Raw genomic sequence first — 14,433 nt, forward strand, 5'->3', positions numbered from 1 at the left:
CTGCTGCTGTCTCATTCCACCTGATTCAGTAACGTTTCATCATTGATCACATTCTTCACCGTGTTTTTGCCACTCTATTGAGTTTAGTTCTGTTCTTCTTTGATCTAGTCTTCATGTACTACACTTTCTTTCAGCTATTCTGCAGACTATCCAGGCCTGTAATGACCAGCACAGTTCAGTGAACCCAATTATCCTGATCTGATATCTGATCACACTCATGGCTACCACGAATTGTTTTTTGGTCTTCAGGTCAGGTTTGTAATGGGAGAGGGCACCACCCTGGGGGACCTTTTGGAATTACAGCTTCACCGAGTGGAGGACGAGGTCAAAAACATAGTGGACAAGGCTGTGAAAGAAATGGCCATAGAGAAGGTAGGAAGAGACCAATGCACCCTATATTAATGTAGTGGTCATCAATGCAGCTGGGTCAAAACTATTAAAGTATAAAACAGACAATTCCTTTTTGAGTCTGAGATTATACACTCATTAACCATTAGTTGTAACTGCCACCATATCATGTTAATTCACATGAAGCTGCCTTATAAAAGACACCAAGATGAAATCTGTGGTCATGATGCACAGAGATATGATAAACAATAAACCTGGTATATGGTACATCTTGGTAAGCTTTATTTTTATGCTGCTGCTCATTTTTTAGATTTTTTGAGATACTTCAAATGTCAGACATCACATTTTGAAAAGAAACATCTACTACTTTTGCTTAGGTTTTGGCAGAGATAACCCAGACGTGGAGTGTTATGTCACTGTCATATGAGACTCACACCAGCACAGGAACCCCTCTGCTCAAAGCAGATGAGAACCTGATAGAGACACTGGAGGACAACCAGGTACAAATACAGGACTTACAGAACAGGACACTAAAGATGCCTCTTACAGACCACTGTGTAAAGTTCCTGTTTTATTTCTCTTCAGGTACAACTGCAGAACATTCTGATGAGTAAGTATGTGGAGTATTTCCAGGCAGAGGTGAGTGGATGGCAGAGGAAGCTGATGGTGGCTGACTTAGTCATCTCCTCCTGGATGTCTGTCCAGAGGACCTGGGCTCACCTTAACAGCATCTTCACCAACAGCCACGACATCCGCTGCCAGCTGGCCAATGACGCAGAGCGCTTCCAGGGAATACATGCTGACTTCCAGGTAACAAACATGAATTGTACAATCATTACAATCATCTAAGCAGACCATTACATTCAATATCATTTCATTGCCTCTTTGTTCACTCAGAACTTGATGACTGAGGTGGTGCAGAACAGTAATGTGGTAGGGGTGACCAATCAGCCCGGCTTCCTGGAGAACCTAGAGACTCTGCAGCAGAGGCTGTCTGTGTGTGAGAAGGCCCTGGCAGAGTACCTGGAGACCAAGAGGCTCACGTTCCCCAGATTTTACTTTGTCTCTGCCTCAGACCTCCTGGAGATTGTCTCCAAGGGGACCCAGCCCAAACAGGTGACAGATACATTTAATTATGTTTTCCAAGAGAGAACATATGAAGAGATAGTCAGCTCATTGTAGTTATCAGTTCAATATATTCCTCAGACTGTGTCTTAGTGTTACAAAGCGGAGAATGTTAATAAAGATAGGAATGAAAGACAAAGTGGAAATTTGACATTGACTCTTGTTTTCTTTTTTTTTCCACTCAAGAGATTACGATCTGTAAACAACATTACAAATTGAACCGGAGTCCATGTGTTTGTGTGTTTGTGTTTTCTAGGTGACCAGACACCTGCTGAAGCTGTTTGACAACATAGCAGATCTTCGCTTCAAAGATTCAGACAGAGATGGAGGAGGGGCGGAGGATGAGGAGGAGGCTGTTGCCATAGGGATGTACAGCAGAGAGGGAGAATATGTTCCGTTCTCTGAGCCGTGTGTCTGTGAAGGACAGGTATTTGATTTCTGTGTGTGCAAGTACAATTAGTTATAACTGCATTCATCAATCTCATTACTATGGTATAATAAACAGCTTTGTCTGTATTGTTTATTATGTACAGTAAGAATATACTTGTATGTGTTCACACCTGCCATGTGTGATAATCTTCATGTTTTTTCCAAACAGTATAAAGCGTAGAATTCTACCTTTGTTTTATTTATTTTGATTTGATTTTTTTTTTTTTTTTTTTCCACAGGCAGAGTGTTGGTTAAGTGCCTTGGAGAACACCATGCGCTGCACAGTCCGGAAGGAGATCCAAGAGGCCGTAGCTGCCTATGAAGACAAAGCACGAGACCAGTGGCTCTTTGACTACCCTGCACAGGTAATGATTATGTCTAATCAATAGGAATATCACTTCACCTTTTACAAATATGGAAATAATCTTTTGTCTGTGTTTTCCTTCCATTTACAGGTAGGGTTGACTGGTAGTCAGGTGTGGTGGGCTACTGATGTGGGCATTGCCTTTGAGAGGGTGGAGGAGGGATTTGAGACAGCCCTCAAAGACTACAACAGAAAACAGGTAGCGCTGACACATACTGTTACGAGGATGGTTGAACATACTTCTTGTTGTGTTTTTTTAGTGATGTTTGCTTAACTGGTTTTCTAGATTACACAGCTGAACTCTCTGATCCACATGCTCCTCGGAGACTTAACTCCTGGAGACAGACAGAAAATTATGACTGTCTGTACTATCGATGTCCACGCTCGAGACGTGGTCGCCAATCTCATAACTCAGAAGGTAATTCTATTATTAGACCTTAATTTTTGAACGAGTTTTATGCAAACAATTAGACCAACCTGTTGGTGCTGCTGTATGTGTTGTTTAGGTAACAACAGGTCAGGCATTTGCATGGCTGTCCCAGTTACGCCATCGCTGGGATGACGAAACCAGACACTGTTACGTTAACATCTGCGACGCCCAGTTCCAGTTCAGCTACGAATACCTCGGGAACACCAACAGACTGGTCATCACGCCGCTCACCGACAGGTACACATACATACTGCATGATATGCAGCTGGTTTGTGCACATTTTTAAAGATGTGTCCTTTAAAGAGAGAAGTGGCAGTCGACCTTTGTTTGAACAGGGTGAAGACACACATTAGTAAAAGACTCCTTTTCCTCAGCAGTATCACCATAAGCACTTAACACCTAAGTCCTCCAGTTGTTGAAAGCACATAGCTCCCACGCAAATGAGTGTAAATGTGAGTGAAATGAAGGTCGAGAGTCTGCTTTGTCAACCTCCTGTGATCAAAGAAAGGCACAAACACTGAAGTCTTGTATACAACCACAACTTATATGATTCACCTATAAACACATACATATTACACTGTTATTTTTATACAGTGTTGTGTGCAGTTACACAGGTTCACTGAATCAAAAATATTATTGCTTACTAATGTTATTTTGTATATATGTCTTATATCTCAACCCCTCTTCTGTTAGGTGTTACATAACCCTGACCCAGTCCCTCCATCTGACTATGAGCGGTGCCCCCTCAGGCCCAGCTGGCACCGGTAAGACTGAGACTACAAAGGACCTTGGACGCTCCTTGGGCATCATGGTGTATGTTTTCAACTGCTCAGAACAGATGGACTACAAGGTATCATGGACTGTGAAGATGCTCTCCATCACATTTACTTCATTTGTATTGTCATTTATATTAATTTCATCCATATTCTCTCTGTCTCATTCCTTCAGTCCATAGGTAACATTTATAAGGGTCTGGCTCAGACAGGAGTGTGGGGATGCTTTGATGAGTTTAACAGGATCTCAGTGGAAGTGTTGTCTGTGGTAGCTGTACAGGTCAAAACTATACAGGATGCTGTGCGCAACAAGAAGCAAAGGTAGATGTGGAGATAATGACCTACATTATAAACTGTCAATATGGTTATTCAGTGAATTCAGTATATGGTTGATTTTTATGCACCCATAGATTCCATTTCCTGGGAGAGGAGATTGAACTGAAGCCAACAGTGGGGATCTTCATCACTCTGAACCCTGGTTATGCGGGCAGGGCTGAGCTCCCAGAGAACCTCAAGGCTTTATTCAGGTCTGATATGAACAGAGAGAATAAGGAGATATTAAGCACAACACTTAACTAATGTTAAAGGTGACAAATTAAAAACAACAATGGTTTGCTAACTGTTCAGGCCCTGTGCCATGGTGATCCCAGACTTTGAACTGATTTGTGAGATCATGCTGGTGGCAGAAGGATTCATAGACGCTCGTCTGCTGGCGTGCAAATTCATCAGCCTCTACACCCTTTGTAAAGAGCTGCTGTCAAAACAGGTTTGTACATTAAACCAATTTGTCAAGACACAGAAGGTACTATGACTATCCTCTGTGCTATTTTAGGATGAGTACACATGATCTAAAAATCCAGGGTGAATGTTAATGGAAAGAAATGGAAGAGAGAAGAAATCTAATTTGGATTATCATGAGAGCACAGGTCTCTGGTTGAATTAAGCTAACAACATCTTCAGCAGTGACTTCTGCTGCTGTGATTAGAACTACAGTTTTCAACACCAGTATTTCTTGAAATTAATTCAACTTTTTAGTCTTTGTTTTTACTGGATTGCAAAGAAATCCAGTGAAAGTGGTGCCATGACATCTTTTCCTGGCTTTGGTTTCATCTGATATTGGCCTTGTGACTGGGTGACAAGATGAATGTTGATCCCTGCACCTTTTTTATTCATATTGCACTTTAATCAGCTCCTTTGTGTGTGTATCACGGTGAATATACAGGATATGAACAAAAATAGCAGGTGCTGTTGAATACACTTATGATTCTTTTACATTTTTCATTTTCAGTATAATTTTCAGTATGATTACTCTATGTGCTGAACCTTGTAATATAGGCTTCCTAGACTTAACATTAAATGTGTTCTCCAGTTTTGTCATACTTGTTCAATGACCTCCATAACTTAATTTCCTTTATCTGTCAGGATCATTATGATTGGGGTTTAAGGGCCATCAAATCAGTCCTGGTCGTGGCAGGTTCTCTAAAAAGAGAGGATCGTAGCAGACCAGAGGAGCAGGTATGCATCAGTCATTGTCATTGATGTTTGTCCTTTTCAGATCCATATAATGGACATAAGGCCAGTTATGTGCGGTCATATGACTATGTAGATTGCTGTCATTTTTCTTCCCAGGTGCTGATGCGGGCGCTGAGGGACTTCAACCTGCCTAAGATAGTGACCAGTGACGTGCCCATATTCCTCGGGCTTATCAGTGACCTGTTTCCTCAGCTGGACGTGCCCAGGAAGAGAGACCCTGAGCTGGAGAATGCTGTTCGCCAGTCGGTCAGCGAACTGCGTCTGCAGCCTGAGGAGAACTTCATACTTAAGGTGTCTTTTTTTAACAATATTTTGAAATGGAAGTGCCACCCTTGTCTGTGAAAAATTTAAATTTCTCTTTCTTAGTAGCAGCATCAAAAAGTTTTGTGTGTCTTTTCACAGAAAAGGAAAAACCTGTCATAGCATCACCATCCAGTGTACATGTATAGATATATAACTGTGATGAATGAAATGCAATACTTATACTTTAAATTATAGTGGGAATTGCAACTTGCAACTTAATTCCTTTGGGAACATCAATCAAGATTGAGAGTACATACACATACATATCAGAAATCAAGTATGATGCTGTGTTTTGTGTCTCCAGGTGACCCAGCTGGAGGAGCTGCTGGCCGTCAGGCACTCTGTGTTTGTAGTGGGTGGACCAGGAACTGGAAAGAGCCAGGTTAAGTTCTGTCTAACTACTGCATCCATGAAACCACATACCAAATAGTATTTGTCCATTTCTTTTCAGAGCCATTTTATATAAGAGGTGGATTATACCCATTGTGAAACTATATGGGAATTTCTCTGGATTTTTGAACTTCACTGTTCTCATAGCTGTTAATATCTAGAGTGATAATGATAATGGAGATTTGCTTCTTGTGAAAAGACACAGTGCACATTTTGTCATAGCTTCATGTTTATTCATCAGATCCTGAAGACTCTCCATAGAACCTACGCAAATATGAAAATGAAGCCTGTGTGGACTGATATCAACCCTAAAGCTGTGACCACAGATGAGTTGTTTGGATACCTGCACTCTGCTACCAGAGAGTGGAAGGATGGTGAGGATCATAAAAGAAATTTAAGAAAGAAATAAAATATGATCAAGGGAGCCAGTGTTTCCTTATTTAGACATTTTAAGTCGCTGTCAAGCAGGAGTTATTCTCGTGCCAAGACCATAATTTATTCCCAAACCTCTTCTCAGAATTAATTAGAATTTGTTAAAGTGCTTTTTCTGGTTCAGAGTTAGCTCTTGTTTTAATAGTTTAAATATGGAATAAATTTACTGTGATTCCATTACATGAGTTTGCTCTAGTGCATTAAATTATAGATTGGGACATTTTTACCTCAGTGATGATCTGATACCAGAACAATCTAAAATATACTATTGATTTGTTTTTGTATGTTTTACTCTTTGCTTCATATTAGGTCTGTTCTCCTCTACCATGAGGGAGCTGACCTCAGTGGGCCATGATGGACCCAAATGGATTGTTCTGGATGGTGATATTGACCCTATGTGGATTGAGTCACTCAACACAGTTATGGATGACAACAAGGTAAAAGTACATCTGATACTGTCCATGTTTCCATTCCTCTAATGCTGGATTTTGTCCGTGATTTTACAACAATCAACCCAAAGCCTAAACAAAAGCTAGCACATAGATTTTGGTCACTACCAGTCACTGTAGATTTTGAAGTTGCTTTATATATTTTATATATATATTTGCTGCTTAAGCTTCACCAAACCTAATTTTTCCTTTCCCCTTTGCAGGTATTGACTCTTGCCAGTAACGAGAGGATCAGTTTGTCCTCCTCCATGCGTCTGCTGTTTGAAATCTCTCATCTGAAGGCTGCTACTCCAGCTACTGTGTCCAGAGCAGGGATACTCTATGTCAACCCTCAGGACCTTGGCTGGAGCTCGTAGGTCACACACACACACACAGTCACAAGCACACAAACGCACATTTAAAATCATGGACTTCTTTTTCTTCATTTTTCTGAAATTGTAATATGGTTATGCAGTGGTGTCCTTATTGTATTCTCAGTTACGTGACGAGCTGGATAGACACCCGACATGCCCAATCAGAACGAGCCAACCTCACCATTCTCTTTGACAAGTACGTGCCATACTGCCTGGAACAAGTGCGCTGCAACCTGAAAACCATCACTCCCATACCAGAAAATAGCATGGTGCAGGTGAGGACACACAGCATGCTTATCTTGTGTCTTGGACTAAAGAGTGTGTCATATATATTTACATCCTGTCTTCAACCAGTTGTTGAATTTCTATGTTGTGTTCTTGCATTTTGTCAGAATTGTGTTGTCTTATCAGATTTTGTATTTCTGTGTTGATCTCTATCAGACACTGTGTTCCTTGTTGGATTGTCTGCTGACAGAGGAAAACACCCCAGCTGACTCTCCCCGAGAACTCTATGAGATCTACTTTGTCTTCGCTTGTGTCTGGGCCTTCGGCGGGGCTCTCTTCCAGGATCATGTGTGTGGTGACTGAATGTTCGTTCAGAGAACTTCTTTGCATTACTGTCATTTTACTTTGCTTCTAATAAGGTAATTCATGTTATGTCATGTTGTCAGCTGAATGACTACCGTGCTGAATTCAGCCGCTGGTGGTCTAAAGAAATGCGCGCTGTGAAGTTTCCCTCCCAGGGCTCCGTCTTTGACTATTTTATAGACTCTGAGACTAAAAAGTTTACTCCCTGGAGCGAGAAGATGGTACCATTTGAGCTGGAACCTGATGTACCATTGCAGGTGTGTACCAGTGGTGTGTATGGTTGTGTGCGTGCAGAATTACTATACATTACACTCGTCATTGACCACATGCTGGACAAGCCTTTCAGTCGGGTCATGCGATACCTGTTTCAGACGGTGCTCGTCCACACCCCAGAAACTATTTGTCTGACCTACTTCATGGACCTGCTGCTGCAGAGAGGCAAACCTATCATGTTAGTGGGCACTGCAGGAGTGGGAAAGACCATCCTGGTGTCTGATAAAGTCGCCAAGCTGAAGGACGATTACATGGTAGCCAAAGTCCCCTTCAACTACTACACCACATCAGCCATGCTGCAGCGTAAGAATCACAGGAATGAGGACAAATATTTTTTGGGTGTCAGTTAATACAGGCTCTGCAAGGTCTTTTTATATGTTGTGTGGTCCAATGTAAGAGAAGAAAAGTTATATTGACTTTATCTATTGATGTCCAAAGTGCCATGTCAGTTAGTCACAGCTGAGGATAAAGAAGAATACTTTTTTCAGGTGTCCTTGCCTCGCTTAAAATCTCTTTTATATAATAAATATGTTAAGGAATATATTAATGAATATACTGCTTGAATGGCAAAAGCCAGGCTACAAATAAGATTTTGACCCTGGACGTACTGTGTCTCACGGTCTATTACATATCATTATCATACCTCTCTGCATTTGCCTATGAATAGTTTTTTATTCTGACTCTGTGATTTCTTATCCTTGTATTTTTAATTTTCTTTTCCTGGTGCAGAACTGAGAAGCACCCCTCAGCAATTCACACATTTTTTATGTTTAGTGAGTAACTTTCATGAACTGTCTTATTCATTAAATGGACCTCAGGCGTCTTAGAGAAGCCCCTGGAGAAGAAAGCTGGCCGTAAATTTGCTCCTCCTACCGCTAAGAGGCTCATCTACTTCATAGATGACCTCAACATGCCTGAGGTGGACGTTTATGGGACCGTCCAGCCGCACACACTCATACGCCAGCACCTTGACTACAACCACTGGTAAGACTGAGACGCACATTGATGCAATTATACAGCCCCATACTGTGTGTAAAACATGTACTGAGCAGTCAATACAGGTTGAACAGAATTTGATGGTTGGAATCTAAATAAAGTGAAACTTTTTTAGGTATGACAGACAGCGACTGGTACTGAAGGAAATACACAACTGCCAGTATATTACCTGTATGAACCCAACAGCTGGAAGCTTCTCTATCAACCCCAGACTACAGGTACAGGCTTGAATGCACACAGGTACATACAGTACATACTATATTAACAAAATACTATCATCAGCCTTCATGTTTATGCACAGGAATGATAAACAAAATGAAAAAAATACATAGAAACGAAAACAAAATGTCGTTGTCTTTCAGAATAAATAACAAATAAATCCATGAAATCAGAGAGTCCGATTTGAGAGTCTAAGTCTCAGCTAGCCACATGCTGCTGATGGCTAATAATTCTTAACTCTCCCTGTTTCCTTTCCAGAGACATTTCTCAGTGTTTGCGGTACATTTCCCCAGTGCTGATGCATTAGCCACCATCTTCTCCAGCATTCTCTCCGCTCACTTCCTTCAGGGAGGATTCAGCTACGGCGTCTCTCGCTCAGTCGGAACTCTCATACAGGTGCGTCTACAGTATCATTGCACCATTTGTCTGCATTAAAACCTGGTTATGGTCTTTGAGTCCATGCAAGCAAACATTGCACTATCAATTCATCAGTCAATAGATCCATGACATTGCCCGTATGTTTGTCTATGCCAATATCTATCCAACCATTTCTGCATTAATACATCTTTTGGTTTTGCTCATCCAGGCAGCTATTTGTCTGCATCAGAAAATCAGTCAAAACTTCCTCCCGACAGCCATACGCTTCCACTACATCTTCAACCTGCGAGACCTCTCTAACATCTTCCAGGTAACACATGCTTAGTCATTCAAAATACATATAAAACACAAAACTACACCAGTACAAATGATTGCTGTCTTTCCTTCTTTTAAGACTCACAGCAAATCTTAAGTTTATAGCAGAACAAAAAGTGACGCCTCAGCTATCAAACTACATCTTCCTGTTTTGTGGGAACAATAATGTAAGGAAATTAACTTCAATATCAAGTGTCTCATCACATAATATTTACTCTATGTGAGTGCAGGGCATCCTGTTTGCCCTACCAGAGTGTATCCGTTACCCCATGGACCTGGTTCACCTGTGGCTCCACGAGAGCTCCAGGGTCTACTCTGACAAGCTGATGGAAGAAAAAGATGTGGAACTCTTCAACAAAATCCTGCTGGACACTGGCAAGAGATATTTTGAGGTAAGAAATGAGGGACATACAACTATTAGGCAGCAAATGTACAGATGCTGTAGCATGTTCAGCATTTTCTTGTTTTTTATTCCTATCTTTCATTCTGACAATTTTTTTCCCCCAGGGAATAGACGAGTCCATGTTTATTCACCAGCCTTTGGTGTACTGTCACTTTGCCCATGGAGTCGGGGAGCCTCGCTATCACCAGGTAGACACACTCATTCACACACAAGCTAGCCCGAGCTATTTCGGTCTGGTCTGTGTGTTGCTCATTTCAAGCATCCATTTATTCTTTATTAACTGTGGTAATAAAAATGGGTGAGTTTAATTGTTTTTGACTTAAATCAATTTAGTATGTGGATTATCTGTAGCTCTCATATTCAAAGACCTTATGGCACAAATTCAGCTGTCATGTCTAATCTGTCAGGAAATAAATGAGGATGAATGCACTGTCATTAGCAAACTAATTACCTTTCGTTTCTTTATGCGGTTTGAATTGAAAGTTAATCGACTCAAGTCTTGATAAGAATTTAATTTCATTACATATCTGGAAGAATCCATATAGTGACACGGGCAGTGCCGCGCTTACTAAAGAGAGTCAAGTTCATTTGTTTATTTGCTTGTGTTGGCAGGCTTCAGACTGGGAGAAACTCCAGAAGACACTGGCTGATGCACTGGAGCATTATAATGAGCTGCATGCTGTCATGGACCTGGTACTTTTTGAAGAAGCTATCCAGCACGTGTAAGACCAACACACACACACACACATGTACACGAGCTGTAGTTAAACACATACAGTCTGCTAACATGCTCAAGGTCAGATTTACACAGATGAGCACATATGTAAACCACAGACACGCTCCCCAACACACACACACACACACACTATTAATTCTGATGTTCAGATGTCGTATCAGTCGTATCCTGGAGGCCCCCTATGGTAACGCCCTGCTGGTGGGGGTTGGTGGAAGCGGGAAGCAGAGTCTGTGTCGACTGGCTGCCTTCCTCAGCATGCTCGAAGTTTTCCAGATCACGCTGCGTAAAGGCTACGGCATCAATGACCTCAAGGTAAATATGCATCCACATACACATGCACGATAAACATGAAATGTCATTTCGCTCCTTGATATAACTGTAGCTTTGTTCCTTTCTTCTCTTTCCTACATTTTCTTGATTTATTTGGTGAAATATTTCTGTTTTCTTTGTCTCTTTTTCCGCAACTCCTCATATCCAGAGTGATATCGCAGCATTGTATATAAAGGTTGGGGTGAAGAACATTGGGACAGTGTTCCTTCACACAGATGCCCAGATTCCAGATGAACGCTTCCTGGTGCTCATCAACGATATGCTGGCCTCAGGTTCGGCTTCACTGACGTCAGATGAGTGTCTTCTCCTTTGATAAGCAAAGGATTTTTGCATTTCTGTAAAATCTTCTATTTTAAATCTAAAGAATGAGAATACTTTTTTCTGAGGAAAGTCAGAAACCTTTTGTGTGTGAATTTATAATTTAATTGTGTCAAAGCCTCTCAGAGCATAAATTAAGCAACAGTCTGCAGACTACAGATTTCATCAGCCACTTTTAATTTGGATTTGTTGGGTGGCTGGTGAAACAACAGACCTAGCCAAACCCCATCACTGAATTAGATTATATTTCATTAATGGGATTGTATATGAATCTGATTTTAATACAGTTTACAATTTCTGACTTTTTTAAGCATTGGCAGCTAGTATACAGCTAGCCCATATGGTGTTAAATGGCATCAACAACCAACATAAGAGAAGCTGTGGCATTATATAAATAGATAGAAATACAAACTGCAATGTTGGTGTTATTTAGGGGATATTCCAGACCTGTTTAGTGATGAGGAAGTGGATACCATTGTGACATCCATCCGGATGGAGCTGAGAGGACTGGGACTCATAGACACCAGAGACAACTGCTGGAGCTTCTTTATCGAGAGGATACGAAGACAACTCAAGGTCTGAAACATCATTTAAGATGTAGTATCAAAGTAGAATATGATACCACATTTTCACCATATCATCGATTGCACAGTAACTCCTCTCTTCTCCAGGTCGTCTTGTGTTTCTCTCCGGTCGGATTCACGTTGCGGACACGTGCACGGAAATTTCCAGCCCTGGTGAATTGCACAGCGATAGACTGGTTCCACCCCTGGCCTCAGCTCGCCTTGCAGTCTGTCAGCTGTACTTTCATAGAGAAGATACCTGGACTGGAGGTAACAAGACATTCACCCAGTATTCATATTCACTTTTCACTTTCCAAAAGATGCCAGCATGATAAATCCATAAATCTGTGTGTGTGTTTATCCAATGCAGCCAAATGTGAGGGCATCTATCAGTGAGTTCATCTCTTACGCCCACACTAGTGTCAATGAGGTGAGTTATAGCAAAGGACCATGGGTGATGACCGCACTTGACATCTTCACCCACTCATTATCTCTTGGTCTCTTGTTTTTTTTAACTGCAACAACATCCAGGTGAGTGTCAAGTACCAGCAGAATGAGAAGCACTTCAACTACACCACCCCAAAGAGTTTCCTGGAGTTTATGAAGCTGTACGACAACCTGCTGGGGAAGAAACGCACAGAGCTGACTCAGAAGATGGAAAGATTAGAGAACGGCCTTCAGAAACTGCAGTCTACTGCCTCACAGGTCACATAACATGCAGTGTGCTGCCAAACTTAGTAAGCCTACTTAACAAAGTCTCAAACTTTCTCATTCTTACCCCCCCACCCCAGGTGGAGGATTTGAAAGCTAAGCTTGCAGTGCAGGAGGTGGAGCTGTGGCAGAGAAACACTGATATCGAAGCTCTCATCGCAAAGATAGGACAACAGACAGACAAGCTGAACCAAGAAAGGGCTGTGGCCGATGCTGAGGAGCAAAGGGTAAGACTGTGAGTGATTCTAGAGGCCTCTCAAGCAGCAAAGGAGTGGACCAGAAACCTTGTATTACCAGAATTACAGCACATTGAGGCTAATTTCATACCATTTCCTCTGAGAGAGCCTCAAGGAGTGAGGGAGGAGGAGTAATAACATGATAGAAAAATCAGCTAAATTTGTTACAATCCATTCAAAGAACGCAGATGACTCTTTTTGATTGTTCAGGTGGCAGCAATTCAAGCTAAAGTGACCAAACAGCAGCAGGAGACTGAGGAGGACTTGGCCAAGGCTGAACCTGCCCTGCAGGCAGCTAATGCAGCCCTCAATACTCTAAACAGGGTAAAACCTTTCACTACCACTGATTTATTTTATTTGATGTATTTTATTTAATTCAGTCAATTTTATATGTGCCCATGGCAAGGGGTGCAAACAAACACAACAAAAAGACTTTATAAGGTTGTGTGTGCATGTCATCCAGTTGAACCTGACAGAGCTGAGGACGTTCCCCAACCCTCCAGCTATTGTCACCAACGTCTCAGCAGCTGTTCTGGTGCTTCTGGCTCCCCAAGGCCGAATCCCCAAAGATCGCAGCTGGAAGGCGTCCAAGATGGTTATGAGCAAGGTGATATTTTACAGTGACATCTTGTAGCGTTTCTCAGATTAATGGCTTTGCCGCCACAGAAGCCAAAAAGTCCATCACAAGTAAATTTTCCAGACTGCTGAAATAACATTGTTTCACATTTAAAATAACTTATGGCTGTTTTATTCCTCATCTCTTGTCTGAGCAGCCAACACAACTGAGAATTTAATATTTATGTTTATTGTGTTTTCATGTGTATAATGTAATGATGTATTGACTGGTGGTATTTTATCAATTGAAAATCTGCTTTGCTGGTCCTTGATTACTCGTGTCAGAATTTATCTATTTTACTATATGTCTGTGTTATATGTTTTATAACCTCTATATTTTATCTTCTGTGTGCTGCTGCTTTCTTGGCCCAGACACTCCTGTTAAAGAGGATTTTTAATCTCTCTGAGGCACTTTCCTGTTTAAAGAGATTTCAGAAAACACTGCGTTGCTTTAGACAGTTGCCAATATAGTGTGTAGCTGTGCATTTTTATTTTATTCTCAATTCCCACTTGTGATTTTGAATCCAAAAGCGTTATATGTAGAGACTGTGATAAGACATCATTGTATTAATCCACAAATTCACCTCTGCATACAAATGCACGGCCAGGTGGACGACTTCCTGCAGGCTCTGGTGAACTTTGACAAAGAGCACATCCCCGAGGCCACTGTGAAGTGTGTCAGAGACGAGTACCTCAGCGACCCAGAGTTCAACCCGGAGTTTGTGCGTCAGAAATCCTCGGCTGCTGCAGGGCTCTGCGCCTGGGTGATCAACATCGTACGCTTCCACGAGGTACTCGCATTCACGCCAGCTGTCGCAAGGCT

General features: G+C 41.6%; 1 protein-coding gene across 1 annotated transcript in view; it reads left to right on the forward strand.

Annotated features, from left to right (window-relative positions):
* The window catches only part of dnah9l (dynein, axonemal, heavy polypeptide 9 like), a 33,128-nt gene that overhangs the window by 10,713 nt on the left and 7,982 nt on the right, over positions 1-14,433 (forward strand). The window contains exons 26-64 of the mRNA XM_051069760.1: positions 250-372; positions 726-848; positions 934-1,158; positions 1,246-1,464; positions 1,730-1,900; positions 2,142-2,267; positions 2,358-2,465; positions 2,553-2,684; positions 2,773-2,933; positions 3,390-3,546; positions 3,645-3,790; positions 3,880-3,996; positions 4,097-4,235; positions 4,892-4,984; positions 5,099-5,293; positions 5,610-5,687; positions 5,937-6,075; positions 6,416-6,564; positions 6,780-6,928; positions 7,054-7,204; positions 7,371-7,502; positions 7,601-8,093; positions 8,609-8,774; positions 8,902-9,004; positions 9,264-9,401; positions 9,592-9,693; positions 9,929-10,090; positions 10,206-10,289; positions 10,714-10,823; positions 10,987-11,149; positions 11,316-11,439; positions 11,919-12,061; positions 12,157-12,318; positions 12,419-12,478; positions 12,580-12,753; positions 12,840-12,986; positions 13,206-13,319; positions 13,459-13,602; positions 14,219-14,401. Of these exons, the coding sequence (XP_050925717.1) occupies positions 250-372; positions 726-848; positions 934-1,158; positions 1,246-1,464; positions 1,730-1,900; positions 2,142-2,267; positions 2,358-2,465; positions 2,553-2,684; positions 2,773-2,933; positions 3,390-3,546; positions 3,645-3,790; positions 3,880-3,996; positions 4,097-4,235; positions 4,892-4,984; positions 5,099-5,293; positions 5,610-5,687; positions 5,937-6,075; positions 6,416-6,564; positions 6,780-6,928; positions 7,054-7,204; positions 7,371-7,502; positions 7,601-8,093; positions 8,609-8,774; positions 8,902-9,004; positions 9,264-9,401; positions 9,592-9,693; positions 9,929-10,090; positions 10,206-10,289; positions 10,714-10,823; positions 10,987-11,149; positions 11,316-11,439; positions 11,919-12,061; positions 12,157-12,318; positions 12,419-12,478; positions 12,580-12,753; positions 12,840-12,986; positions 13,206-13,319; positions 13,459-13,602; positions 14,219-14,401 (5,805 nt within the window). The remainder of the gene's footprint in view (positions 1-249; positions 373-725; positions 849-933; positions 1,159-1,245; positions 1,465-1,729; positions 1,901-2,141; positions 2,268-2,357; positions 2,466-2,552; positions 2,685-2,772; positions 2,934-3,389; positions 3,547-3,644; positions 3,791-3,879; positions 3,997-4,096; positions 4,236-4,891; positions 4,985-5,098; positions 5,294-5,609; positions 5,688-5,936; positions 6,076-6,415; positions 6,565-6,779; positions 6,929-7,053; positions 7,205-7,370; positions 7,503-7,600; positions 8,094-8,608; positions 8,775-8,901; positions 9,005-9,263; positions 9,402-9,591; positions 9,694-9,928; positions 10,091-10,205; positions 10,290-10,713; positions 10,824-10,986; positions 11,150-11,315; positions 11,440-11,918; positions 12,062-12,156; positions 12,319-12,418; positions 12,479-12,579; positions 12,754-12,839; positions 12,987-13,205; positions 13,320-13,458; positions 13,603-14,218; positions 14,402-14,433) is intronic.

The sequence above is a fragment of the Lates calcarifer genome, linkage group LG4 (genome assembly GCF_001640805.2).
Source record: "Lates calcarifer isolate ASB-BC8 linkage group LG4, TLL_Latcal_v3, whole genome shotgun sequence".
In the NCBI taxonomy this organism is placed as follows: domain Eukaryota; kingdom Metazoa; phylum Chordata; class Actinopteri; family Centropomidae; genus Lates; species Lates calcarifer.